The sequence below is a fragment of the Alternaria conjuncta genome, assembly GCF_024043145.1.
Source record: "Alternaria conjuncta strain BMP 0040 chromosome Unknown scaffold_2, whole genome shotgun sequence".
Lineage (NCBI taxonomy): Eukaryota > Fungi > Ascomycota > Dothideomycetes > Pleosporales > Pleosporaceae > Alternaria > Alternaria conjuncta.
Window position 1 is genome coordinate 273,606 of NW_026250091.1, and position 27,603 is coordinate 301,208.

The window sequence follows — 27,603 nt, forward strand, 5'->3', positions numbered from 1 at the left end:
CACCAGACGTCTAGAAGAAACGTTTGTTACCACCCACCTGCACTTTGCACACTCTACCGAATCTTCCCAACAGGCATTTCCTCCACACCACCATCATGCAGATGCCAGACATGCCCGTCAACGTCCCAATCGACGACCCCAACGCCGACACGGAATGGTGAGTCAAACCACCATCAGGTGATGGCGAAAGACACAGTACTGAAACTAGCGCGTCAGGAACGATATTCTCAGGAAACATGGCGTCATCCCCGAGAAGCCGCCATCGCCGACACCCATGATTCAGGAGGCGCTTGAGCAGGCTCGCGAACTCGCACACGAGAACCGTTTAGAGGGCAAAGACATGGACGAGCTGGCCGAGCTAGAGGATGAAGAAGACGACGACTTTCTCGACTCGTACCGTCAAAAGCGCATGGCCGAGCTTGCATCGATAAATACCGCCTCGGTGTACAACCAAGTCTATCATATTCAGAAACCCGACTACTCTTCCGACGTTACCGAAGAGAGCAAAAAGGCACATGTGCTGGTCTTGTTGACAAGTTCAACAGGCACAAACACCGAGTCAAGAGTCATGATTGAGCATTGGAGGGAGTTGGCAAAGAGATTTGGCGATGTCAAGTTTTGCCAGATGAGGGCGGATCTTTGCATCGAGGGGTACCCGGATAAGAACACGCCGACGGTGCTGATCTACAAGGACGGGGATATCAAGAGGCAGATTGTTACGCTGATGCAATTGAAGGGACCGAGGACAAGTGTACAGGGTGGGTCGCGTCCCTCAACTCCTGACGGCAGTCCTGCATTACGGTGTGCTAACTTGCTATGACAGATCTGGAAAGGCTTCTCGTTGATGTTGGCGCCGTCAAACTAGGAGACTCGCGCCTCCAGAAGAAGAGAGACGACGAGGACGCCAACCCTAGCAGGATAAGACAAGGCAACACCGCAGGAGACGATGACGATAGCGACTGGGACTGAAGGCGTACTGATAGGGTAATGTGACGGCTTATTGCCTGGTAGGGTTGTTGACGTCCACGACGTCGACCTCAAAGCTGTCTCCCGGAGACTTGCTTTGTACGCGCCGTACGAGGAACGTCTGGCATTGAGACATGTGTTGGCTTTCCAGGCAGTAGTTGACGATGGCGGATGCTCGCTTCGCATGGACGTATCAGATACTATGGCGCCTCGATCGGTGTTGAGTAGATACATTCTGGTCGTGGACTGACCCCTTACTGGCAGACTTGTTCTACGCTGCTGGTTTGAGGTACGAGCGTTGAAGATGGGGAGTCATGTTCTCCGGACACGGGAGTGTTGGTGGTGAACAAGTCAAGATGAAGAAATTTGGATTTCTGAGAGTCGACTTGCTACGTGGCAGGCTGTGGCATGGGCAAACAAGCACATGGCGGAATAGAATTCTCGCCTTATCTAAAAAAAAAGTGTGTTCTCTCATCGCCATCTGTCCAACACTGGAGCGCCCGTCTTGTGGGAAAGCTCGTGCAGCCACCGGACGCCGAGCGCCCAAGGCCCAGAACGCAAAGCCAGCGTGGCAGCGCAGAAGAATAGTAAAAGACGCAAGGGGTATGGAGGCAGCAATCATATGAGCTCATCGCCGCCGCAACGGCGCGACTCGTCGACTGCTCGCCAGATGGTGCTCTCTTCAAAGACGGGGCCGTGGCCGTCACACTTGGCGGAGCCTTTCAGGCGCTCGCACACGTCGGCCACGTCAACCAGACCCTGCTTGACGAGCGGATGTTGCTGGATGAGGTCCCAGGCCTGGGCAGCGGGGACCTCTTTCGCCCCGGCGCGGGTGCGTGGATGCTCCTTCGCGGCCGTGTTCACGACGGTGGCGTTGGTCAGGGACTCGACACGGTAGGCCGTGGCTGTTTCTTCGTCGTCGTCGCCGTCGTGGCCATGGTCGTGGACGGGCAGATAGGCGCCCGGCGAGGGGTACGTGGCGGAGAGGGGGCGCGAGGCCGAGGGGGAGCGGCGGGTGGTGGCGCGCAGGATGTCGTTCTCGGTGCGGGCGCGGTCGAGGGCGGCCTTGAGGCGGTCGTTGTCGGACTGCAGCGAGTGGGTGCTGGACTCGAGGGCCGAGAGCTTCGTCTCGAGCTCCTTGACGTGGCGCTCCTTGCGCTCGCGGAAGGCGCGCTGGCTGGAGAGGCATGAGCACGGGGGCGCTGGATGGGGGACGGGGGCGGGACACGTACGCTGCCCTGTTCTGAGCCTTGCGCCTGCTCTGCGCCGGCGTCAGGCTGTCCTTCTCCTCGCTGCTGCTGCGCGCCTGCTGTGGCTGGCCGTCGTCGAGGTCCGCGCCGAGCCCCGAGTCTACGCTGTCGTCTGTCGCGCCAAAGTACGCGTGGGCCATGGCTGCTCGATGTTGCTGCGTGCAGCGTCTGCTAAGTACTGCCTCGACGCACCGCCTGCAGTCTCACACACGCAGCCCCTCGGCACTGTCAGCACCAGCCCCCGTCGCTCGCCGCAGCACCCATCGTCCTCGACGCCTTCACCTCCGACAGCAGCCCGTACGCCCGCGTTTACACGTCGGGATTGGGCGCCGCCAAGGCTTTCCGAGCTGCCGGGGGGTCACGCCAAGCCAGCGAGAATTTGCATCTAATCTTATCAATCAGCTGTCCCGAGCCGCACTATGCTCCACCTAGCACCGAGAAGCTGTCCGTTTGCTTGTACAGTAGTAACGCGTTCCGCACTGGGAAATCACATGAAATATGCAGCCCGCATTCTTTTCACCTGCCGCCCGGCGCTGGTAAATAACCGTTGTTGCACATTATCTCCTCGCAACACTTGTGCCGACCAATCCACCAACCACCATGTCGCTTCACCACAACTTGGACGTTGGCAAAACTGCGCTATTCAACACAACCGCGACCGGCGCCGATCTAGCCTCCCCCACCGCATTACCAGACGCAAAGTCTCCGGGTGTCGCACGCATCGAAGCCCTCAACGCGCACACGTCCTTCATCAACCGCTGCTGCATCTTCTTCGGCATCTTCCTCATCGCGTATGCGTATGGTTTGGATGGGACGCTCCGATACACCTACCAGCCATATGCCACTGCGGGATTCCAACAGCATTCCACCTTGGCTACCATTAGTATGTCTGGTGAAATCTGTAGTCATTCCGAGTCACCAACGCTAACATTGACCAAGATGTCTTGAGGAGCGTCATCGCCGCTGCTGCGCAGGTAAGTCTTAGAGTCTGCTACCACGTATAAACCCATGCTCACTGTGTGCTCAACAGCCTACTGCGGCTAAGATTGGTAAGTTGAGTCTTCACACCGATCAAGATATGAGAAACTAACTCGATGGTCACAGCCGATGTCTTTGGCCGCATAGAAGTCGTCATACTCTCCATGCTCTTTTACATCATCGGTATGCACACACCAAACTGGGAGCTTAGCGTTGTGCTCTGGCAGTCGTACTAACACGACCAAAGGTACCGTCATTGAATCCGTCAGTTCAAATGTCGAGTCCTTCGCCGCAGGCGCAGTCTTTTACCAAGTGCGTGCTGCAACAACGCCAAACGGACAAGACCAATACTAACGGGTATCCTACAGATTGGCTACACGACCATCATCGTGCTCATCGAAATCATCATAGCCGACATCACCTCCCTTCGATCTCGACTCTTCTTCTCATACATACCTGCCGTTCCATTTTTGGTAAGCAATATAACCGTACGCTCCGGTTTAGCTTGTTTCTGATGTTCGGTAGATCAATACTTGGGTCAGCGGCGATGTAAGTCAAGCTGTGCTTAGTCAGACCACTTGGCGATGGGGGGTAGGCATGTGGTGCATCATATACACAGTGTGTTGCATCCCTCTAGTCGCTTCGCTCATGTGGTCCAGCCGACAAGCTAAAAGGGCCGGCGCATTCGATGCATACCAAACACCATACGAAGTTCATGGCGGTACCAGGAATTTGCTAGTCACTCTCTTTTGGCAAATGGACGTCCCCGGCGTCGTGCTGCTTATTGCGGTATTCGGCTGCATTCTGACTGTAAGTCGGCATGTGTTTGCACCAGACGAGATTCCGATTTGCTGACCAACCACGAGCCTCTCACCATCGCAGGTGGCGCGCAATCGCAATGGGGGACTGCCAAAGTCATTGCTCCTCTTATCATCGGCTTCATGTGCCTCCCCGCCTTTGTCCTCTGGGAACGCAGAGCACCTCATCCAATGCTCCCGTTCCATCTACTGAAGGATCGTGCGGTTTGGGGTGCTTTAGGTATTGCTTGCACTTTGAACTTTGCATGGACCATGCAAGGCGACTTCCTGTACACTGTACTAGTCGTCGCATTTGATGAATCAGTAAAGAGCGCAACTCGCATCAGCTCTTTGTACAGTTTCTCCTCGGTAATCACCGGATTGATCCTTGGTGGTGTTGTATTCAAGGTCCGCCGCTTGAAACCTTTCATCGTCGCCGGAACTTGTCTTTTCGTGGTAGCTTTTGGTCTTCTAATTTACTACCGTGGCGGCTCTGGCGATTCGTTGCATTCCGGCATCATCGGAGCGCAGATATGCTTGGGCATTGCAGGAGGCATGTTTCCATATCCTGCACAAGCCAGTATCCAAGCTGCTACAAAACACGAGCGTAAGTTTCTTCCATGGCAACTCACGCTAGTTGAAGCGACAATACTAACTACCCAAAACAGACGTCGCAATCGTAACGGGCATTTATCTCGCTACCTACAACATTGGCAGCGCGCTTGGTAATACAGTCTCAGGTGCTATGTGGCAGCAGATCATCCCAAATGAGTTGGCCCGTCGCATTGGCGATCCCTCGCTCGCAGCCGTCGCGTATGGTGATCCGTTTGCATTTGCAACTCTATACCCAGTGCAAACCCCAGAGCGTATCGCTGTGATACAGGCATACAGACACGTGCAAAAATTACTCTGCATCACGGGTATATGTCTTGCAGTACTTCTTGTCGCTTTCTCGCTGGTCATCCGGAACCCGGAGTTGGGCAAGGACCAGAGCCTGAAGCATGCTGAGGAGGATGCAGAAGTCAATTGCTCGGATAGTAGGTCCTAGTGTTGAAGTTTAGCACATGTTACACGCTAGAGTCAGTACCGACTGATCTTGTTGCATATACGAGGGTCCAGGTGGTGGTGGAGCAGACTGACATCATCGTCGTCTACGGATACTACCGAGCTGTTGAGCTTCTACTATAAAACAACAAAGAGACAGATGATTTGGAATTACCTCTAGCCCATCGGTGAATCTACATCGTTTACTCGTATGCCACAATGTTACTGCGAATATACAGGTCCGAGGTCACTCGCGAAGAGACTTCAGCCTTGAGCGCGAAGCCCAGAAGACAGAAAGCTACTTGTGAGATGAAAGGCGACCAAGAGCCTGATGCAGCCCAACCAAACACGATCTCGAGTCCCCGACACATAGCAGCCCGCCTCTCGATCACATCCACGACAAACCGCCGCCCCCTGTTAACGACATGTGTATGGTGCCCGGCGAACACGAGACATCAAAAATCACAGCAGAAACGAGTTTGCGAGGCGCACCACGATCGATGTCGCTTTGGCTGTGGTCGGAGCGACGATGAACGCCCATGCCTTTGTGCGCACACTTGGGACGATCCGAGCGACCAAGATCCCTCACGTGCATTCCGACGCCGGGTTGACCTCAAGGAATCCAAGATAGCTTGGTAGCACAAGCTTCATTGCGACTCAGTTCTAACCCGCCGAAGATCGTGGGGCTCCTGCGGGCTGTTGGGCCGTGCGTATCACGCAGGCTGCAAGAGTGCTGTCCCGGCCAATGAATCCTCCCTACGGCGTCTACCATGTTGCAACGCCTGTATTGTCAACAGCCTGGTCGAGAAAAATGCGCAAAGCAGCCAGAAACTTTGATCGCGGGGTCTTGCAAATATCTGCTTGGGCATGGACGCGTACCTAGACAACGACTTCTTCGGGACCTCGGGAGCCTCCGACTTCGGCAGTGCGCTTCGCAGAGTGCGGCTGCATCTTTGGTTTGTGCGAAAAGCTCAGGAGCATTTGGATGAACAGCACGTCCTCACAATATGCATTCGCTTCTTCTACGGCAAGGATTTGTCATCGCTGCCTCAGTTGTTGGATCATGCCACTCCGCTACCAGGTTGTTCGGGCGTTCGGTCTAAAAAGAAAAACCGAAGTCTCCCGTATCCCGGACATCAGTTTCGCCGCCGTGTGTATGAGGGCCTGCCAGATACCGCCACGAACCTGGTTACGGAAGGTCGATAAGCATTGGTGTCGTATCCACGGTTGTGCTAATTGCGACGGCAGCACATCGCGCCATCACGGCGCCACGAAAAGCATGCATGACATCGCTCAGGGCCGAAAACGACATGCGCATGTCGGATCTTCAACCGAATGTATGCTACCAGCAAGTGACAACTCTGCTGCTAGGTTGAATCCTTACGGTTTACCTTCTGCCTTCAGAATCCGTTATCTGTTGACCCAATACCGGAGCACAAGCAGAGAACAGATCGTCCAAGAGTGTCAGTCACTTGGCTCGAATCAGCTGCTTTGAGCTGGCTGGAGACATTGCATAACGCATCTTATGTGCAAGCAGGTATGATCTGAACTATGCGTGAATTGTGTGGTAAGATATTCTAGACGAGACAGCCAAAGCTCCCAAGATACCTCGACATGCGCGTCACCTGAAGCTTTGCTCTCATACCCATCTTCCACCCCTAGTCTCTGGCTATGGCTTCCGGTCTGCCTCTCGAGCCGTGACTATGAGTGGCGGCTTCAGCCAGAAAGAGTATGTTTGTTGATCCATCCAGTCATCACAGCTTTCGTTGAGCTCGAAGTCGAAGTCCCACAACAAGTGGCCCAAGGCAAGCCTCAACTCATAGTGTGCCAGACTGTAGGCGGAATTAGGCCTCTGCATAAAGGTGACCAGGGTAGTGGACTTACTTTCTTCCAAGGCAGGCGCGTGGACCGACTGAGAAAGGGTTGAACGCGTTCTTGTCGTCCTTCTCAAACTCCACGGAGCCTTCAGGCAACCATCTCTCTGGAGCGAAATCGTCTGGTCGGACGAAGTTTCTCGAGGAGTGAAACATCGGATAGTGGAGTATAAACACCGTGGCGCCCTTCGGAACATACTTGCCACAAATCTGCATACCGGCTGCTGGTACCAACCTCGCCAACGTCTCCGGAGCGCCAGGGTAGACTCGCATGGCTTCGTCTAGAACTGCGCTCATGTACGCCAACCTCGGCAGTGCCTCTATTGTCATCGCGTCTTTCGACTTGAAACTGTCATAGATCTCTTGCTTCAATCTCATCATGCAGTGGGGATTCTTCAAAAGTAAATATAGCGTTCCCGAAAGCACTGTTGCCGTAGTTTCTGACCCTACCACCATGAAGAGAGCGGCATTGCCGACCATTTGATCCAGAGAGAGGCTCGCTTTCTTTCCGCCGGGTCCACCGGTGATCAGACCCCAGAGATCTGGACGATCGGTCTTTCTTTCCAATCTTTCCTTCACACGATCTTCGGCGAACTTCATGTGCGCATCTCGCTTTGCCTTCATCGATTTCGGGACCAAGAGCGGCAGGATCTTTGACGCAAAAGGAACGTGGTAAAATACCACGATGCGGATAGTGACTACTTTGATCGTTGCAACTATCACACGAACCCAGCTGTTGTATTCTGATCGCTCCAATAGACCAAGAGAGGTGCCGAAAGCTAGATCACCCATAACGTCGAAGGCTAAGAAGTTGAACATGTCTACCATGTTTGTCTCGAGACCCTGATCAGCGCGCGACTGGACGGCTGCTGTCAATCTGTTGACGTGCTTGAGCAACAAGGGCTCCTGCTCCTTCAGTGCCCGGGTGGAAAACCCTTGATTGAAGAGTTGGCGTTGTTCTCGATGCTTCTCGTCATCCAGCACGTCGATGATGCCCGGCTCTCCCGACATAGGTGGAGGGTTAGCAAGAGGGTTTTTTGGCAGCGGCTTGCGAGATGTGTAGGTGCCTGTCCCATGGATGTCTTTCGAAGTCAGCGTCGAGAAATATGTATGCGGAAGAGGCCATGTTTACCCTTCCATGCATTGCTAGAGGTGTAGCTCAATTCCCAGGGACTCAATCGCACAATTGGCCCATATTGCTCATGTAGACGGTGCGCATCAAACACCGTAGTACCCCTCCATCTAGAAAGAATGCGGGGTATAGGAGATGCTCGCCATAAGAACGGACCGGGGTAGTGTCGAAGTGGATGGATGAGAATATTGTACGACAGCCATCCTGCGATGGAGGTAATCTGATCACGATTAGAATTTCTACACCCTCATCGTACGAGTGAAGTAGCTTACTGCTACCGAAAAAATGCGTAGAAAGAGTAGAACAACTGTCATGATGAGATACACAATGCTTGGATGACACAGAGTTGCTCCGAGGGAATCTGTGGTGTGTACAGAAAGACCATGGGCATTTTTTAGCCAGCTTCATTGCTTGTCCGATCAACCAAGGCATGCACTGACCGCTCCTCAAGTGCGATAAGGAATGTCATTTTCCTCGATTGGCATCACGCGACACCTTCTTGCCTTCGGTAGTTTTCTGGATACATACGGTCTTTACTCGGCGTCTCTTCGCAAGCACCGTATGCAACCCTATACTTGATCAAGACAAGTGGAGATGGCTGGTTCCACAGCGTGTTACAATCTAGAGTAGCTCCTAATCTCTATATCGTGGGGGATGTAAGTAGGTCCGTTTCAAAGAATGCTAGGAGTGATGAGTGAGCGAGTCTTGTGTACAATGAATCGCATAGTAGAGTACGTTGTATATAGTTATCACAGGAATCATAGCTCGCGGAACAGTCTATATACCAGCTGGTTCAACATAGCGAATCGTTCGTGATTCCGTAGACAGTTTAGGTATTTTTCGATATGCGCAGCCAGTCTGATCATTTCGCGCCTTCTGTGGCGTTCTTTTGCCCTCAAAGCAAGGCCCCCACAGAGGCGTACCTCGAGCAGCTCCAAAAGTACATTGTTGAAACGCCCCTACTCCTCCCATTTGCAGAAGCCATCACGTCGTTGACAGACACATGGACCATACTTTGTGACGGCCACCCGGACATAGCCAAACTCAAATCGGGCAAGCGACATGTCGTCAGTCTGAAGCGATGGATAACCGACGGAATATCTGGGCCTGTTTCAAGCTCCATGTCCGGTATTCTAGCGTTGCCGCTGTTGGTCGTTATCCAGATCTGCCAGTACTTCCAGTTGCTCGAGTTGCATGGTCTCACGCACGAGCGAATGCTGGCAAGCCTGAAGAAAGGTGGCGGCGCTCAGGGATATTGTGGAGGTCTTCCTACAGCCTTTGCTGTTTCTTGCGCCAAAGACGAGGAGGAGGTGGTCCATCTTGCAACCAAAGCTTTACGACTGGCATTTGCCGTTGGCACATTTGGCGAATTGGGTGACGACGAGTTGGTGGAGGGGGCCACGACCATCGCAGTACGCCTGAGAACTCCTCCGCAAGGAGATGAGCTTGTGGCAGGTATTCCTAGAGTAAGTTGGGATTCTTTTCGTATTCGCTGCAGGGCCTCTCCCCTGTCGGTCTTTGGACTTGTGTCACAGGAACATGACTTCCACCGAAGCAAACAAGCAGCATTTAGCAATTCCATTCCTGTGTAACAGCTACTTACAAAATGCAGTGCTACATTTCGGCGATCACAGACCCAAAAACGATAAGTATCGTAGGCCCTGTGCTAGAGCTCGAGAAGGTGGCAGAAAGAGCTCGTAACCGGGGTTTGCTAGTCACTGATATCCATATCCGTGGCAAAGTGCACAACCCGGAGAACGCGCCTTTGGTCAAAGTGCTGTTTGACATTTGTCAGGAGCATGACGACATGATGCTGCCTGATGCTAGTCAGCTGCGAGTTCCTGTGCGATCGAATTTGGATGGCAGCTTGCTGCATGATTGCTCGCTGACACACGAGGCAATCAACACCATCCTCGCCTCTCGATGCGAGTGGTATCGGCTTTTGAAGGGCGTCGCACAGGACCTAGCGGGAAGTGGTACAGACGCCCATACATTTGCTTTGTTCGGCATAGGAGACCCAGTCCCCCTGATGCCATTCCACAACGCTCGCTTGCGGATATCGAAGATGGAAGTCCATACCACTGTTCAGGGGGCCAGGTTGGCTGAATACAAGTAGTAGGTAGCCCCAACAGGCTGACGCGACTAGCGCCGCGCTAACACATCACGCCAGCCCGGAAGACGCCATTGCCATCACTGGTGTTTCATGCCGACTCCCACGAGCAGCCGACCTCGAAGAACTATGGCAGCTCCTCGCCGCTGGCACATCGACTTGCGAAGAGATCCGCCATGACAGGGTTCCGATGCGCGAAAGCTTTCGCGCGTTGCAAAACGACAAATGGAAGCCGAAGTGGTTCGGCAACTTCATTGATGGGGTCGATGAGTTCGACTGGGCTTTCTTCCGCTCGAATGCCAAGGAGGCTGCCAGCATGGACCCTCAGCAACGCATCCTCTTGGAACTGACCTATCAAGCTCTGGACAGCGCGGGCTACCTCCGCAAACATGTTCGCGAGAACGGAGACAAAGTCGGCTGCTTCGTCGGCGCAAGTTTCATCGAGTACACGGACAATACGAGTGCCCATCCACCAACTGCATATACAGCGACTGGTACCATTCGGGCATTTTTGTGCGGCAGGCTTAGCTATCACTATGGCTGGACTGGACCGGCGGAAGTCATCGACACGGCCTGCTCCTCTTCGCTTGTCGCCATCAATCGTGCCTGCCAGTCCATCTGGTCGGGTGAGTGTCCTATGGCTGTTGCTGGAGGAGTGAACATCATCTCCGGAGTTCACAACTATCTGGGTCTTGGCAAGGCCGGCTTCCTCAGCCCGACCGGTCAATGCAAGCCTTTCGATCAAGCGGCTGATGGCTATTGCCGTGGAGATGGTGCTGGAATGATCGTATTGAAGCCCTTGAAACAGGCGATGGCAGATGGTGATCCAGTTTTAGGCGTCATACCGGGGTCGTCCACCAACCAAGGCGGTTTGTCTGCATCTTTGACAGTCACTCAACCCTCGGCACAGGTTGAGCTATACCAGTCGATTCTCGAACGTGCTGGAATGAGTCCAAACCATGTGTCCTACGTCGAAGCCCACGGGACCGGCACACAAGCAGGCGATCCTCTTGAGGTGAGCAGCATCAGAGACGTGTTTGGTGGATCAGATCGTCCAACCAAACTCTATCTTGGTTCTATCAAAGCCAATACTGGCCACGCAGAGTCGGCGGCTGGGGTCGCTGGACTGCTCAAAGTCATCGCTATGTTATGGAAGAAAGCAATCCCGCCCCACGCATTGTTCAAATCTTTGAACCCCAAGATTCCCTCATTGGCCCCGGACAAGATTGTCATCGCAAAGAGCCTGGAACCATGGGAAGTACCCTTCAGAGCTGCGTGGGTGAACAACTACGGCGCGGCTGGAAGTAACGCATCGCTTGTTGTCTGCGAAGGGCCTCGGATGAGCTCTAGCAAAGCGTAAGTGTGAATCTCGCTCCTAGAAAGCTAAGCCTAACCTATCTGAATAGACCCACTCAGCTGCCTGCGGGTACCCACTATCCAATCATACTCTCAGCCCACACAGTTGAGAGTCTGAAGGCTTACGCAGCTGTCCTTAAATCGTACATCAGCCAAGGAGATCTGAGCCTCTCGAGCCTTGCTTACACCCTATCGGAGCGGCGAAAGCGCCATTCGGTGGCCTGGATGACAACAGCTTGCGACATTGCCGGCTTGCGCACCGAACTCTCCACGGACATCTCGTCATGCAGCATACCCCAACCTTCGAAGCGTATCGTGCTTGCATTCTCCGGCCAAAGCAAGCAGAATGTCGCTCTATCGAAAGCGGTTTACGAGTCAAATCCCAGGCTACGCTACTACCTCCAAGAGTGCGATCGAATCCTCGTCGCGCTTGGAACTCCATCGATCATCCCGGCTATCTTCCAGACCACCGTCATTACCGATCCAGTTCTGTTGCAGACAGCTACCATGGCGGTCCAATATGCTAGCGCTAGGTGTTGGATCGATGCTGGCGTGCAGCCCGCTTGCGTCATTGGACACAGCTTCGGAGAGTTGACAGCAATGGCCGTATCGGGTGTGCTCTCTCTTGAAGAGGCCCTCAAACTTGTTACTACCCGAGCCCAGCTCATGGTGACTAAATGGGGACCAGAGAGAGGTACTATGCTAGCAATATTTGCGCCGTACTCTGTTGTCGAACGTGTCATTGATGCAATCGGTGGTGAATCCCTAGAGATTGCTTGCTTCAATGCCACTAACAGCCACGTCGTAGTTGGCACCAAGATTGCGGTGACCAATGCGGAAAGACTGCTGGTTACTGACCCCTTGTTCAAGGGTGTCAGCAGTCGGAGAGTCGATGTAACTCATGGCTTCCATTCCGTCTTCACCGAGCCACTTCAGAAAGACTTCATGGAGTTCTTGAAATCATTGGACTTCAGAGAAGCTTCTATTCCCATCGAGCCATGCACAAAGGTGCACACTTCATTGATCAATGCTGAGCATGTTGCATCACATCTTCGCCAACCGGTCTACTTCATCGACGCCATTCAGCGGATAGAAGAGCGCCTGAGAGGCTGCATCTGGCTTGAAGCAGGATTCGATTCATCCATTATCCCCATGATTAAGCGTGCGACAGCTGAACCGGAGATTCATTCATTTCTCAACATCAAGACGGCTGATGTTAGTCAACCTACCAACGTTCTCTCTCAAAGTATCATCCACCTCTGGAAGGAAGGGATCGATATCACCCCATGGGCTTTCCTGTCTCCTTCCGAAGCTGGTTTAGAACCAGCATGGCTACCCCCCTATCAGTTTCAGAGAACCAAAGCTTGGCTCGAGAATGTTGATAGAGCTACTGAGCTTCAGCGGAGTTACGAAAGTCTTGGCTCGCAAAAGCTCGAGACCGCTTCTGTTCCGATCCCTGTTCGCTTGCTGCATCATGCTGAGTCTACTAGCAGTGCGAACAAGTTTGTTGTCAATAATTCGGCCAGCCGCTTTCGTGAGGTCATCAGTGGCCATGCAGTCCGTGGTCGGCCGCTTTGTCCCGCATCCATGTACATGGAGTGTGCGGCTATGTCAGCTCAGATTCTGGGTGCAGACCTCGGATCTAAATCGCTAGCATTTGAGGACCTATCATTCGAATCACCGCTAGGCGTCGACCTGGATCGCAACGTCAATCTGACTCTCGAAAATATTGACAAAAACGGATGGAAGTTTGTTCTTTCGAGCTCTTCCGGGCAAGCAACCAGTTCCCACCGCGCAACTGTTCATGGCAGGGGTCGGATGGCTCTAGTAGAGAATCCTCGATTTTCTACATACAAGCGGCTCATAGCTGACCGCCTTGACTCAATTCGATCGAGTCCGAGCTCGGAGAAACTCAACGGCGGACGAGCCTATAAGCTGTTCTCGAAAGTTGTGGACTACGCCGACTTCTTCCACGGGATTCAAAGTATCGTCATTGACAACAACGAGGCACTAGCCGACATCCGTATGCCAGACAGTCATCTTGGGGGCAATGAAAGCGCAGTAACGAAGTATTGCGACACTGTGTCCATTGACGCGTTCATTCAAGTCTCCGGCCTTCTCATCAACAGCAGCAAAGTATGCCCACAGGGTCAGGTTTTCGTAGCTTCCGGCCTCGAAAGTGTCACGACGTCAAAACATTGCGACTTCGACACTCACAAGGAATGGGACGTCTATGCCATTTTCACTCTCATCGATGATGTGCATGCGACCGGCGACGTTTTCGTTTTGACCAAAGACGGCGAGATAGCCATGACAGCTATCGGTGCCAAATTCCATCGTCTCGAAATCTCCAAGCTTGAGCGAACGCTTGACGCAGCCAATGGATCAAGATTAATCTCTAAATCGGGTTCATCTCTCTCTCTTCGCGAGAACTCTAGGCCCGCTATGCTCGAGAGCCCTCCGCCATTGACGCCCGATGGCGCTTCCAACTCATCAAGTGCTTCATCGGTGGCTGGCGACGAAGCCAACGAATCAGATGATCCGTTGAGGGCGATGATCTCCGCATATACTGGCGCACCAGCAGATTTCATTGCCTCAAACACTTGTATCGGTGATCTTGGTATCGATTCACTGGCGTCGGTCGAACTCTCGGACGAGATTAACGATCGTTTCGGGAAGATTGTGTCGCCTGGCGAGCTTCTAACCGTGAGCTTTGGTGCATTGAGCCAAACCATATTTTCTGGCGTCACCAAAGCCGACCGAAAGCAAGTCTCACCAGTAATCACGCCGACGGCTAGATCTCCCTCCCCGGTCTCTAAGACATCCAAAACCGGATTAATGCCTCATTCAAGCCCGGAGGAAGGTGCCAAGGACTCTATTGGTAGGACTCGACGCGCGAAACTGTTCGAGCTTATATCAGATCTTTGTGGCGTTGCTGTCAGCCATATCGAAGATCACCAACTTCTTCAGGACCTCGGCTTCGACTCTCTATCCACCACAGAACTCGTTTCCTGCCTATCTGAAGAGTTCAACGTCGATATCAATGGTATTGATAGCCTCCTTGACGTTTCTGTCAAGGATCTGATGCACTTGGCTGGACTTTCTCCAATGAAGCCAAGTACCACCCCACTTTCGAAGCCGTTAAACTCACCTGTGCTTGATCCACCCATACACCATTCTATCAGAACTACCGAGATTACGGATCCGTTTCAATCTCTCTTGGAGGCGGAGTCTTCCTTTGAAGATTATGCCCGGTCTTGCCAGTTTACAGAGTATCTAGCAAAGGTCTCTGCTCGTCAGGATGAGCTTCTTCTTGCTTACCTGATTGAAGCTTTCCAGAAGCTAGGGATTGATTTCAAGGCCATCGCGCCGGGCCAGAAGATTCCCGATTTCGGATATCAACATAAACACAGTAAGGTAGTTCACAGGTACTACGAAATTCTTCAAAGGCATTCTGTCATCGAGAAGAAAGACTCCGAATATATCCGGTCATTTTGTTCACCCACCCTTCCTCCCAGCTCGTTCCAGCTTCTACGCGACCTCATCACGGACCACCCAAATTATCGCTGTGAGGCTGAACTCATGGCTCTCACCGGACCGAAGATTGCAGAATGCTTGATGGGTGTGGAGGACCCTGTTAAGCTGCTCTTTGGCACCAGCACGTCCCAGGAAATCGTTGGAAGCTTCTACACCCAAGCCCCTATGTTTGCCACTCTGACTGAGGTTCTTGTGGACTTCATGGTTCGATTAGTCAAGAAGGCAAACGGGCCAGTTCGTATCCTCGAGGTCGGAGCCGGCATGGGAGGGACTACCAAGCGGCTTGGTGAAGCACTAGGTGCTCTCGGCCATTCCATTGAATATGTATTCACGGACATATCTTCAACCCTGGTCCGAAACGCTTCTAAGAAGTTCAAATACTCGTGGATGCAGTTCAGAACGCTTAACCTTGAAGTCGAACCGCCTACAGATATGGTTGGCAGGTTCGACGTCGTCATTAGCACGAACTGTGTTCATGCAACCGCCAACAGAACTGAAACCTGTCGTCGTATCAAGCACATGCTCAATCCGCATGGTGTCTTGGTGCTCTCAGAAATCACTACGATCTTCGACTGGCACGAGGCTGTTTTTGGTTTGCTGGACGGTTGGTGGTTGGCGGTCGATGCCACACATGCCATTCAACCCGCAGCAGTCTGGATGAACTTCATGCATCAAGCTGGGTTTGCAAGCGCCACCTACTCTCAAAGCACAATGCCGGATTGCAATCTTCAGCGGCTACTTATAGCCTCTGTGAAGCAGTATCCGGAACCACAGCGTCACAGTGACTTGCCAACGTCCGGTGTTGACACAGTTGTTTACAAGGTCGTTGATGGTATTGAGATAGAAGCCGATGTCTACTTGCCGAACAGCCCTCCAATTAGCTCGATGCCTGTAGGTAAATGGCCCGCCGCACGCGTTGCTGTTCTGCACTAAACGTCTGGCAGCATTGATGATCCACGGAGGTGGCCACATGACGCTTTCACGCAAAGCAATCAGACCAGCACAGACAAAGTTCTTATTGTCGCACAACATTCTTCCTGTCAGCATAGACTATCGGCTGGTTCCAGAGGTGAATGTCATTGACGGGCCGTTTTCCGACGTACGAGATGCATACGTTTGGATCCAGACAAAGCTCTCTGCTATCGCATCTCAATACGGCATCTCGATAGACCAAACTCGCATAGTTTCGATTGGGTATTCAACGGGTGCCCATCTCGCCATGAGCCTTGCTTGGACTACCAAAGCGCTCGACATCCCGTCACCAGCCGCCATATTGGGCTTCTATGGCCCAACCGACTTTGAAACTGGGGCTCTGGAAAGGCATCAGGAAGAGCAGTCTTACGGAGAGTTCCCTGCCCGCAGAATGCGACTTGAGAAAATCATGCAGGCTCTGCCGCGGGCACCCGTGACGAACTATGGCACCATGATGGATGGTAGTCGATTGGGTTGGATCAAGCCCGGCGACCCACGCTCTGAGCTCATCTTCGCGGTTCTCAAGGAGGGCATCGGGCTAAACGTTCTGCTCTACGGCCTTTCTCCTAAGGCTCTGGCCCAAAAGCCTGACCCAGAGCTTGTCAGAGCGATTAGCCCGATGGCGCATGTGCGAGACGGCTCCTACAATGTCCCCACATTTGTCATTCATGGGCTACACGATGAGATTGTTCCGTTCAAGACAGCCGAATCGTTCGTAAAGGAGCTGGACAATTCTGGAGTTGAATGTGGCTTCTTACCGGTTCCTGGAGTGAAACACATCCATGATCTGCATCTCAAGCCGGGAAGCAGAGAGTGGAAAAGCCAAGTAGAACCAGGATATCTGTTCCTGTTCAAGCATCTAAAGATGTCCTTTTAGGTAGACTTATAGTCGAACATAGTCACTCATCTCTTGTCACTGCAACGAATGAATCACATATCTGGTAGAGTCGATCGCCCTTTCTGGTACCATGCATGCCCTCGCAAAGCAGAACCTGGTTGTATTTCGATAAGTTGCGTAGCCAACCATGCAGCGGAGCAAATCAGTAGGCGCTCTCGGTCCTGATGTCAATACCGAGGTTGAGAGTACAAGCAAAGGTGGCCATTGCGTCAAGAAGGGTGTCTCTTATCTTCGCACACCGCTTGCGATGTAGGTGCATACTATCCAGAGCTAGCATCGTATCTATTGCGGACCGAATGTAAAAACGTACACCTCACATTTCGGCGACACGAAAATTGGACCGAGGAACCGGCGAACGGGCAGATCAACACTCAACCTACTCCGAGAGTCTGGTGACATATGGTGCGGGGCATGGTGTACCGGACACATGCAGCTAGTACGCTACAAGAAAGTCTCAAAAGGTAGCTTATGGCCCACTACGTCTCATGGTCACGCCGACGTCCAATCCACCATTGTTATTCATCCTCCGGCCTTCAGAAATGAGCACAGCCATAATCTCCGAAACGAGCAACATGTCCCCGAAAGGCAGAACGAAGATCACTCGAGAAGAAGAAGATCAGATATGGTCTTGGAACGCTTCACTTCCGCCAACTCCTCACTTGACTATCACCCAAGTCTTCACCAAGCAAGTCAGCTGCTCCCCTGACGCGCCTGCGGTGGACGCACCAGACGGTACACTCACATACACGCAATTGGAAGACTACTCTACGCGTTTAGCCCAACATCTTCATACTATACTCGATGAAGCCACTGCCGGTGAAATCATCCCGATCTGTTTCGACAAATCCATCTGGCTAGTTGTCTGTATGATGGCTGTGTCGAAGGCGGGGATGGCGTACACGACGCTGGACCCTGGCAACCCAACGGAGCGGTTACATGCGTGCCTGGCCACTATAAGTCCTCGAGTAATGCTTGCCGAAGAAAAGTTCAACGAGAGGTTTCCACGCGAAGTTGTCAGCAAGGTGGTCATCAATGTGCCAGAACTTTGCAGCAGCGATTCCGAGAGTGGGATGATCGGAGTGATAGACCTGCCAGTCGGCCTTCCGAATGATCTCGCTTATGTGTGTTTCACATCAGGATCGACGGGACTACCTAAAGTGGTTCAACATACGCAAAGCAGTGCGGTCTCTAATGTTATCCATGGTCATGGTTACGCAGCTAGTAGCCGCGTTCTCAACTTCGCCTCCCAGGCTTTTGCTGCGAGCATTGTCACGACTTTGAAGACGCTTTGTAACGGGGGTCTATTGATCCTACCACCAGAGCGAGAGCGCATGGGCGGTATAGCGAACTTCATCACCAGGAAGAAAATCACTCGGACCTTCCTTACACCAACGCTGCTGAACCTGCTGAAGCCAGAGGAAGTGGATTGCTTGCAGTTTTTGACCGTAGGGGGTGAGCCCGTAACTCAGCGACTCATCGATATTTGGGCGCCGCGGGTGTCGCTTGTGGAGGCGATTGGCATGACGGAGGGCGTCGGTATTGCGAACGCCATCGATGTTAGCGGGAAGAAATGTAAAGCTCGCCAGTTTATGACGGGTTGCGCATGGATCGTTGACCAAGACGATGCGAATACACTAGCGCCGATCGGGGAAACGGGGGAACTTCTTTTCGAGGGACCAGCGCTATTCCAGGGATACCGCAACGACCCGGAAGCTAATACGAAGGCATTTATCGACGGGCCACCTGTATGGGCGAAAGCGAGGGGGGAGATGAGACCCAGAGTGATGTTTCGAACGGGAGATTTGGCAAAGTATATCGAAGATGGCGTTGTGCAGATTGTGGGAAGGAAAGATACGCGTGTCAAGTTACATGGGCAACGCTTTGAGTTGGGAGAGGTGGAGAAGTCGTTGTTGGACAGCCTCCCATCGGGTGTGACGGTCGCAGCGGAGATAGTCGAACCGACAACCGGAACTGGGCCAATGCTCGTCGCTTTCATACACGGGCTTGCAACAGACTTCTCTCACGAAGTCAGGCAGTTGAGAGAGAGATTGGCGGACAGTCTTCCGGATCACATGATACCGCGCGGATTTGTGGAACTCAAAGAACGGCCGTTAAACCCGTCTGGCAAACTCGATCGAAAGCTACTGCGGAGTCAGGCTGCCAGGATGTCGTTGGTTGATCTGGTGAAGCATGTTGGCGCTCTAAGCAAGTCTGCGCCAGTGACATTGCAGGAGCGAACGATGCAACGTCTATGGGCCTCAGTGCTCGGCCTTCCTGTAGAGTACATCGGTTTGCAGGACGATTTCTTCCATCTTGGCGGAGATTCCTTGCACTGTATCAAGCTCATCGCACAAGCACGGAAAGAGCAGGTCATTCTGTCAATCGAAGACATCCTGGTGAATCGAACTCTCCAGGCTATGAGTACATCGGCAAGGTTCGAGGTATGCGCTCAGTCGACTACGCTAGGCGGTGAATATACAGCGCACACGATAGAGACAGTCGCACCGGAGATCTCACAAGATGATGTCGACGCTGTTGCTCTGGCGACGGACTGGCAGGCCTGGTGTGTCGGGCAGGGTCTGCTCAAGTCACATGGCTGGCATGACTACATGATCTTCAAGTTCCCCAAAACACTGGATGTTGGAAGGTTGCAACGCGCTTGTCAACAGCTCATAAATCAACACGCCCTCCTACGGACGGTGTTCGTAGTGAAAGCAAGACAAACTTTCCAGGTCGTTCTCAAGGCCAAGGCTTTCCCCTTCCGGTTCACTGTGGAGCAGTCTAGTGACAGTCAGAATATGGACGGGCTTGTTAAGGAGATCATTCAGCAGGATATGAAACGACACCGTCAACTCGGCGATACTTTGGTAGCTTTTACCCTTGTACATGATGCCACGACTAGCACAGCGCAACTGGTCCTTCGAATCTCCCACGCCCAGTACGACGCGCTCAGTCTCGACACATTGTGGCGCTCGCTCGAGGCTTTGTATTTTGACAGACCATTGGAAGTCATTCCTTTCACCGACTTCTGCGCAGAAGCAGTCTTAGCAAGCAGGAATTCTGAGACGTTCTGGAAGACAGCTCTGGCCAATAGCTCGATGAGCGAAGTTCGTGCTCACACTCGCCCTAGCGTGGACTGCCCTATCAACGGCGCCGTCAAGATTTCCGTTCCCTTGGTAGATCTGAAGACTTCGGGTTACACGAGCGCAACCGCTGTTCTTGCCTCATGGTCGATCGTGCTGTCGAAGCTTACGGGTCAGGACTCTGTCGTATTCGGGTGCATCATTTCTGGAAGACACATGATGATGCCCAACGTATCGGATATCCTCGGCCCATGCATGAACGTCATACCTTTGCGCACGGATGTCGTTTCAACCGCAAAAGCTTCTTCGCTTCTCGATGCGACTCAAAGCAACTATCTGAAGTCGCTGCAGCATGGCCATATTGGACACCATCACATCATAGAGAAGTGCACCAATTGGCCTCGATGGACACGATTCTCGACAGTCGTGAACCATCTCAGCTTCGGGTCGATCGAGCAGCCATTTCCAGAACTTGGCGGGTGCGCATTCGATGTGTACGAACCGGAGCATGACAAAGCCGACCTATGGCTACAAACATCTGCTCGCGACAACAAGCTAGAAGTCGAACTGAGATACTCGCAACAGGCTTTCTCGGAAGATCGGGTTAAAGCGGTGTTGAGCGGCTTCGTTCAAACTTACGAACAGCTGCCTCATTTATTGGAACAGAAACTGTCAGACATCCTTGCTCAATTCGATCTGGCTGCATTCCAGCACAACCTGGTCAGCCCCCGTCAAGCTAGGAAGCAGGCATCAAGGCCTGGGACAGAAGATAGAAAGATCTTGGAGGAAGTAGTTTGTTCAGCTTGGGAGTCGGTGTTGGGATCAGACTTCAGGTCGTCTCCTGGTTTCACACACCAAACTCCGTTCTACGAAATATGGGGCAACAGCATTGCTGCTGCCGCTCTTGCTTGTGAATACTCCAAGCGGGGATTTGCTACAAGTATTGAGGAACTGCTTGATTTCCCGTCTGTTGCAGAGACTATTGCTCTTCTCTCAACCCGCACAAAGGGCGATGCTGAGAAAGTCACTTAGCCTGCTGCACAACGAGCTTTTTGACATAGATAGTGCATTCATATCACAATAGACGTCGGCTTTTGATGAAACCTCGAGTATGAACCAATGTCGTGCTACAATGAGATGAAGATGTTTGCAGCCTGGAATGCGCAGCATGAGTCGTCCGGAAAAAAGGTGGCGTCCAATTTCGACTACTTACTGCACCTGCATGAATAAACTGAGGACCAGGCGAATATCGAGAGAGCTTACTGAAACAAGTCCACCTGTATTCTTGCATCAAGAGTCCATGTATAGAGCAGAGTTGATGGAACCTCGACTGCAGACCTCATGAACTTCTCCGGCCATAGGGCTCAAATGGAAAAATCGCCGCAATGCCTGCCATGAGGATGTACAACGCGGCGCAAATATATATCGGGACAGCGGTTCCCGTCTTTGCCGCCAGTCAGCGCGAACCCAGCCATTCGGAGTCATCTCAAACATGACAGGTTCAGTGAAGAGCAGACTTACATCAGCGACCGTCGCAATAACGGCACTCAAGATTCCCATAACCCTGTTCCAGGCAATCGCGATCCCGTTGCCGGTACCTCTGTGCGCACTAGGCAGCACCTCCGGCGTATAAGCGTACAGCGTGCCATAGTAGATATTTAAACAGAAGTTGATGATGCATGTGAACGCCACATTCTGAACAGCAGTCCTGACCTGCGTGTACGCGAAGAAGAAAGCCATGGTGACCAATGCTCCAATAACCATGGTATACTTACGACCAAGGCGCGTATGACACATGTAGCCCGCTAGCACAGGTCCCCAAATCCCGCTAAAGTTCACGAGGGTGTAGTTGCGCCAAGTGATGTAGGGTGATGGTTCACCGAAGGCGGCGCCGCGAGAGGAGAGGTAGGCGGGGAGGAAGACATTGTAGACTAAACAAAGGTGTACAAAGTCAGCGTATGTCTCACATGCAGTTCGCACAGAGACACTTACGGGGGTAGGCGAGGCCTATCAATGTCCACGAGAGCCAGATCAACGATGTGCTAATACCTATTCGCTTCGTGGAATACAGGCCGCGGAGGTGCATATTGATCTCTCCCAAGCCCCATTTACTCTGATTTCCACGTGCAGCGATACGATCTACGGTGCCACAGTCTTGCATCTGGGTGACGGTGAGACTACAAGGTCGATTGTATTTGGTGGCAATGAAGTGGAGGGTTTCGACGCACTCGGCGTCTTTACCTTCGCTGACGAGGAATTTGGGAGTCTCCTTGAGACGGATGATGGTGATGCGGAGAATAGACATTACAAAAACCAAGGATCCAGAAGCGTACCATACGTAGCGCCAACCTTGGTTGTTAGACTTTGTACAGGGGCCTGCCGTGGGATCGAGGGATGGGTCTGCGCAGCTAAAATTTGGAAGGAAGGCCCAGGCAAAAAAGCCAGCTACGAGCTGACCAATGCCTAGTCAGAGTGTTAGTACTTAGGCTTATAGATGCCATCCCTCGGAGAAGAAAACAGCGGAAGATTGGGGATATATATACCCCACCAAGCTGCCATGAGCGTAAGCATCCACTGCCTATAGCTAGGCAGATACTCCAAGAACACTGCCGTATCCAACACCAAATTTCCTCCGGCGCCAAAAGCACTCAAACATACGAACAAGCCCAAGACTTCCCAATTTGGGCTTGCTCCAGCCACAATTGCAAAGATCGAGCAAATCAGCAAACTAACGTTAAACGCTGTCTTTCGGCCGATGATATCGGCTGATAAGCCCCAGAATAAGGCTCCCGTGAGCATTCCGACGTAAGCAGCGATGGTCAGGCCGTTTCGGTAGGAAGGCTTGAACTCAAGGGCGGCTTGCGCGGCGATGACGGACTGAATGAGTAGGATGAGGGAGTCAACGGCGTAGCCAAAACCATTCAGGACAAAGAGCTAAGCCTTATTAGAAATGCTCAAAGATGTCAGAGACACATCAAGTACCTTCCATTGATACGTCGTGAAACCGATCTGGGGACTGTAATCAGTACACACCCACAAGAGTCTTCTCTCAACAAGCTTACCTCATCGATCGCATTGTTAACCAGATGCATTTTGGCATTCAGCACAGGATCAGTGAGTTGTAAGATGTCGTCTTTACCCAAGCTACTCGTTTCACCGCAGGCGTGCTGGTGTTCAACATCGTGCTCGTGCTCTTGCACTTTCCCGTCGTGAACTTTGCTCTGATCGTCCATCTTACTATACCACACCTCAATCTCCGAATGCACTGTACAAAATTTCCAACTCTTTGCAAATGTGAGAGGTGCACGCGACGACTGGGAAGAAAGAGAAAGGCCAAATAGAGGGGCACCGAGTGTAAGGTAGATCCATGTATCTTGCTGGCACTTGCAGCGAAGGACAAGACTATTCCGATGCTGTGCCCAATGCAACGTCCGAACTCACCACGTTGTTCGCCTGGTCCGAACGGCTGCACCAATGGCAACAACCCAAGGAATGCGCTTGTCAGCTGGTAGCTACGCTTTGATTGGTCGGCATCATAATCGGCTGTTCGTGACAGGGGTATAAGCTGAGGCGATCGCTCTTGGAAATCCTTGGGTTGTGATACGGGCGATACCAACGTGGGAAGGTGCGAATGAGCACAAGAACGTTCCGTCGAATCGGCAGTCGACCATTCTCGAGTTGCGCGCAACGTCTCTGAGCACGGAGATGGCCTCAGTGGCGTGAAATCTGCAATACCAACTGGGCCACCTAGGGAGATGAGTTCAGGTCTTCCCATCTGCAATGTATATGTATTTGACTTGACTATAATCTGTATTGTGGAGTACGACTACGTGCACCTTCGTGCAGTGAGAATTGTGGTATAATCGTGATGGCGCCCCACTGTTACAACATTAGCAAGGAAAGAAAGGAATCTGTACATGATATCGCCGTAAATATAGCCCTGGTATCCTAAACGCCTTGCTGAAGACAAGATGTACACAATGATGAAATGCATCGGAAACAAGAGGATCCCATGTAATAGTTCCTACTGCCCGGGTGTTTGTGTCGGAGTACTCTCTTCGGTGCTGGCAATAGCACTGTCGCCTTCCGCGACCATTGTGACCGGTGTTGGTGTAATCCTTCGTCGCTTACTCTCTCGCGCATCTGCATCAACTTCCGGCATAGCATACAAATCTCGTTTCTTGGAAGTCGAAGATGCATCGTCGCGGTCTGACTCGCTCATTTCGCTTTCTCTTCGCCCAACATGGGCAGTGCTTGGTACCCCGCTGACCGAGCTACTTGCACTGTGCGTCGTGCCCTGGCCGTGAGCTGGGGTCAGAGGCGGTGTCCACATCGGTACAGGTCCAGAATTGGCAGCAGCAATACTAGGCACTGATGACATAGCCGGCGTTGGGGCGTTCATGTTGCTTTGGTCACCTGCACCGGGCGCAAAGGATGAAGCAGTAGCAATACTGGATACCGAATTGCTTCTTGTGGGACTTCCAGGCCTTGCGGGAACAAAAGAGCTCGGAGAGGCCGGGAAGCCTGCAGAGGGTTGCCTCTGCATTGGTGGTGCAGTAGCCGTTGTGGTGCCCGGCATGGTTCCGTTTGTTGGTGTAGGAGTCGGGGTAGAGTTGTTTGATGTGTGCCCCCCCGTGGTGTTGATGGCAGCAGGTGTCTGCTGTGGTCGGCTATGAACAGCTAAAGGACCCGTGTACTTGTCGCCGAGTTCGCCAGGAGCAAATGTGATGGATGAGCAAAAGCCATCCGACGAGGTCATCAGCAGCATGGAGCCGTCATTTGACCTATTGAATGGTAAGTGAACTGGGAGTCAAAGCGGGCCTCGGCACGTACCAGGTGATGTCTGTAAAGGTAGCAAAGTGCAAGTTGCTGACGATGCATAGGGGCTTCTGTTGCTGCGTATCGTAGATGTGGATAGCGTCTTGTGTTGCGACAGCATACATCATGCGATAAGGCAGTGTAAAGGCAGACGGAGGCCCGGGGGGCAGGCCGGATTGAGCGGATGCTTCGCCATCGGCGGGCTTGGGCGACGGCGCTGATAGGCTTGGCGAGGGAGAAGGCGCACTCGTGATGGGCGGGGGGTCCATGGATGAATGCGAGGTAGGGGGCTTGGAGGGCATGACTGGATCAGGCAGAGAAGGAATCTCATCGTCCATATTCGAAGTATCGATGGTGATGTGTCTGGTGGGTGGGGCAGACTGGCGCAGGGTATAGTAGACGGGCGAGCAACGGACGGCGACCGAGGGCTTCTTGTGGCCGGGCAGATAGGCGACGGGTGGCTTGTTAAGGCCGGCCCGGGTATATATGTAGACTGTATTCGTGATGTCGTCGGTCTGCTTGGCTTCAGCAACGGACGCATGCACGGCCTTGTATTGGCCTGCCGGCGTGAACAACAAGCTGCCGTCCGGGGCAAATGTAAGACGTCGGAAGAAGGACGTCAGGGTCTCGTTGAAGTAGAGGGGCGCGTTGCGGAGGCCCATGGGGCCCATGGTGCCAATGCTGGGGGAGTTTGGCATGACGGCGGGCAGGGGCATGGACGGAGCGGGCGAGGCGGAGCGGCGCATGGATGGAGAGGAGCCGAAGGACGAACGACGGCTGTGCGAGGTCGGCGGCGGATGCATCGTGGGCAGGGCCAGCGACTGGGGCGTGCCGGGCATCGACGGCACGGGCGAGCCGATTGCCATGGCAGCATCAGCGGCAAAGGCGCGGCTGCCGAAGTCTGGGGGCGCCGGGCTGTTGGAAGAGACGCGGCGGGCGGGCAGGTCCATCTTGGTGACCTTGCTGTGCTGGGCCAGCGAGAAGTGGCCGTCCTTGTTCTTCAGGGTGTAGATGTGGACGGAGCGGTCCGACGACTGGGTTGCAATGTACTCGTTCATGGGGTCCCAGGCAACGCCCTGGACGTAGTGGTTGTGCTCGGCAATCTGCCGCACGATGCTTCCTAGACACGATTGAGCAGCTATCGGGGACGTGGTGGCTGGGCACGGGGCGTACCAGTGTGAGCGTTGTAGATGCGGGCAATGTTGTCCATGCTGCCTGTGATGAAGAAGACGCCGTCAGGGGACCAGGCCAGGTCGTAGATCTCGGAGCCTATGGACCTGCACATGGCCTTGACTCGCCACGTCTCCTTGTCTTCGAGGCCCTCGTCCAAGTTGTGCGCCGCCTGCTTCTCGGCGGGGACCCAGAGCAGCACGTTGCCGTCGTCGCCGGCGCTCGCGAGCATCTCGCCTAGGGCACGTCAGTTGCTGCTCTCTCTTGCACGTGGGCCGGAGGCGTACCCCGTGGACACCATCGCACCACGTTGACGGCCTGCGTGTGCTTGGCCAGAGTCGACAGGTAGGAGACGGTGCGCTCCTCGCCGTGCGCCTCGACGCTCCAGAGCTGTTGTACAGGTCAGCGCAAGTCCATGCTGCTCGCGGGGAGGGGCTGCCGCACCCGCACGTTGTTGTCGCCGCCCGCTGTCGCCAGGCGTCCCTTGCCGTGGGGCTCAAAGTGCGCCGAGTAGATGGGCGCGTTCTCGTTGTGCCAGGACACCAGGAGCGGAGCAGCCTTCATCGTCGCTGGGGCCGCTGCTCATTCCGCACACAGGCGCAGGCGTAGGGCGTCCGTGGGTGCTGGCTGCACGTGACGGGTCGTGATGTTGGCGGGAGGAGGGCAGGGCATGCGGGTGAGGCTCTGGGCTGGCGGTGCGGAGGGCAGATGGATGGTTTGCCTGTGTCTCTGGGTGCCCAGGTGGTTGGAGCGCGGACGTTCCGCGTCTGCTCCTAGCCGCATCGGGAAAGCTCTTTGGTTTTGGTTTCACTGTAGCCACCAGCGCCCGTCCAGCCTCCCACACGCCGGCCCTCATGTAGATCCTGCAAACACAGGCAACCCGCCTGCATCCACCATGGCAGACGACGCTGCCGCCCGCCTCGAAACTGAGCTGCTGCTGCTAGATGCCATGTATCCCCACCAGACGCACTATCATCCCAAGTCACGGGAATTGAGCTTCTCCGAAGATGATCGTGCCTCGCTCCTTCTTCGCTTGCCCGAGTCGTATCCGGCATCAGGGTCGCCCGACATCATCTCTGCGACTGACGCAGCCAAGCACGACCTGCGGACGCGCATTAGAGATGCCGTCACAGGGCTTGGGCTGGCCCAAGGCGAAGAGGCCCTCGATGCCATCCTCGCTGCCTTTCGGCACATGCTCGATTCTGCTCCTGCTGAATCACACAGCGGCTCGACCGCAGGGGCCGACCAGAGTCTAGACACCTCCAAGACAGTCATTGTATGGCTGCACCACCTTCTCAATACCAACAAACGCAAACTTGCACTCTCACCTCCGTCTTCAGTGCCACCCGTGTCTGGGCTCACCAAGCCTGGATATCCTGGCTTGCTTGTCTACTCCGGCCCCTCCGTAGCTGTCACAGAGCATGTCAACACGCTAAAAGCACAGAACTGGCAAGCGTTCCAGGTACGGTATGAAGAAGCAGAGCTCTGGCACTTTGCACATGGTGCCGGCGTCAGAGAGATGGAGACCATGAGCCATGTCGTCAAGGGCGTCGAAACAGAAGGAGCCATTGGGGCAACGCAGAAAGAGGAGCTTCTCAAAGCTATCGGTATCAAATAA

General features: G+C 53.5%; 9 protein-coding genes across 9 annotated transcripts; 5 read left to right on the forward strand and 4 right to left on the reverse strand.

The window, feature by feature from the left end:
- Positions 1 to 95: 95 nt before the first annotated feature.
- J4E85_001185 (uncharacterized protein) lies at positions 96 to 969 on the forward strand (the record flags this gene model as incomplete). The annotated part of the gene is made up of 3 exons (XM_051465473.1): positions 96 to 157; positions 217 to 758; positions 824 to 969. The coding sequence occupies 3 exons, from the start codon at positions 96 to 98 to the stop codon at positions 967 to 969; spliced, it is 750 nt and encodes a 249-aa protein (XP_051330030.1).
- A 615-nt stretch (positions 970 to 1,584) lies between these two features.
- J4E85_001186 (uncharacterized protein) lies at positions 1,585 to 2,356 on the reverse strand (the record flags this gene model as incomplete). The annotated part of the gene is made up of 2 exons (XM_051465474.1): positions 1,585 to 2,143; positions 2,199 to 2,356. The coding sequence occupies 2 exons, from the start codon at positions 2,354 to 2,356 to the stop codon at positions 1,585 to 1,587; spliced, it is 717 nt and encodes a 238-aa protein (XP_051330031.1).
- A 460-nt stretch (positions 2,357 to 2,816) lies between these two features.
- On the forward strand, positions 2,817 to 5,039 carry J4E85_001187 (uncharacterized protein; the record flags this gene model as incomplete). Its single annotated transcript, XM_051465475.1, has 9 exons — positions 2,817 to 3,099; positions 3,156 to 3,190; positions 3,247 to 3,265; positions 3,321 to 3,377; positions 3,442 to 3,506; positions 3,563 to 3,667; positions 3,720 to 3,743; positions 4,061 to 4,598; positions 4,660 to 5,039. 9 exons carry the CDS (start codon positions 2,817 to 2,819, stop codon positions 5,037 to 5,039), a joined length of 1,506 nt encoding a protein of 501 aa, XP_051330032.1.
- Positions 5,040 to 6,704: 1,665 nt separating this feature from the next.
- J4E85_001188 (uncharacterized protein) lies at positions 6,705 to 7,920 on the reverse strand (the record flags this gene model as incomplete). Its single annotated transcript, XM_051465476.1, has 2 exons — positions 6,705 to 6,867; positions 6,920 to 7,920. 2 exons carry the CDS (start codon positions 7,918 to 7,920, stop codon positions 6,705 to 6,707), a joined length of 1,164 nt encoding a protein of 387 aa, XP_051330033.1.
- A 1,242-nt stretch (positions 7,921 to 9,162) lies between these two features.
- On the forward strand, positions 9,163 to 16,893 carry J4E85_001189 (Type I Iterative PKS; the record flags this gene model as incomplete). The annotated part of the gene is made up of 5 exons (XM_051465477.1): positions 9,163 to 9,507; positions 9,654 to 10,156; positions 10,212 to 11,507; positions 11,558 to 15,648; positions 16,046 to 16,893. The coding sequence occupies 5 exons, from the start codon at positions 9,163 to 9,165 to the stop codon at positions 16,891 to 16,893; spliced, it is 7,083 nt and encodes a 2,360-aa protein (XP_051330034.1).
- Positions 16,894 to 17,453: 560 nt separating this feature from the next.
- J4E85_001190 (NRPS) lies at positions 17,454 to 21,029 on the forward strand (the record flags this gene model as incomplete). The annotated part of the gene is made up of 1 exon (XM_051465478.1): positions 17,454 to 21,029. The coding sequence occupies one exon, from the start codon at positions 17,454 to 17,456 to the stop codon at positions 21,027 to 21,029; it is 3,576 nt and encodes a 1,191-aa protein (XP_051330035.1).
- A 307-nt stretch (positions 21,030 to 21,336) lies between these two features.
- J4E85_001191 (uncharacterized protein) lies at positions 21,337 to 23,230 on the reverse strand (the record flags this gene model as incomplete). Its single annotated transcript, XM_051465479.1, has 6 exons — positions 21,337 to 21,441; positions 21,519 to 21,928; positions 21,990 to 22,460; positions 22,541 to 22,931; positions 22,980 to 23,006; positions 23,060 to 23,230. 6 exons carry the CDS (start codon positions 23,228 to 23,230, stop codon positions 21,337 to 21,339), a joined length of 1,575 nt encoding a protein of 524 aa, XP_051330036.1.
- A 791-nt stretch (positions 23,231 to 24,021) lies between these two features.
- Positions 24,022 to 26,549, reverse strand: J4E85_001192 (uncharacterized protein; the record flags this gene model as incomplete). Its single annotated transcript, XM_051465480.1, has 5 exons — positions 24,022 to 24,781; positions 24,831 to 25,935; positions 25,989 to 26,222; positions 26,273 to 26,375; positions 26,430 to 26,549. The coding sequence occupies 5 exons, from the start codon at positions 26,547 to 26,549 to the stop codon at positions 24,022 to 24,024; spliced, it is 2,322 nt and encodes a 773-aa protein (XP_051330037.1).
- A 331-nt stretch (positions 26,550 to 26,880) lies between these two features.
- Positions 26,881 to 27,603, forward strand: J4E85_001193 (uncharacterized protein; the record flags this gene model as incomplete). Its single annotated transcript, XM_051465481.1, has 1 exon — positions 26,881 to 27,603. The coding sequence occupies one exon, from the start codon at positions 26,881 to 26,883 to the stop codon at positions 27,601 to 27,603; it is 723 nt and encodes a 240-aa protein (XP_051330038.1).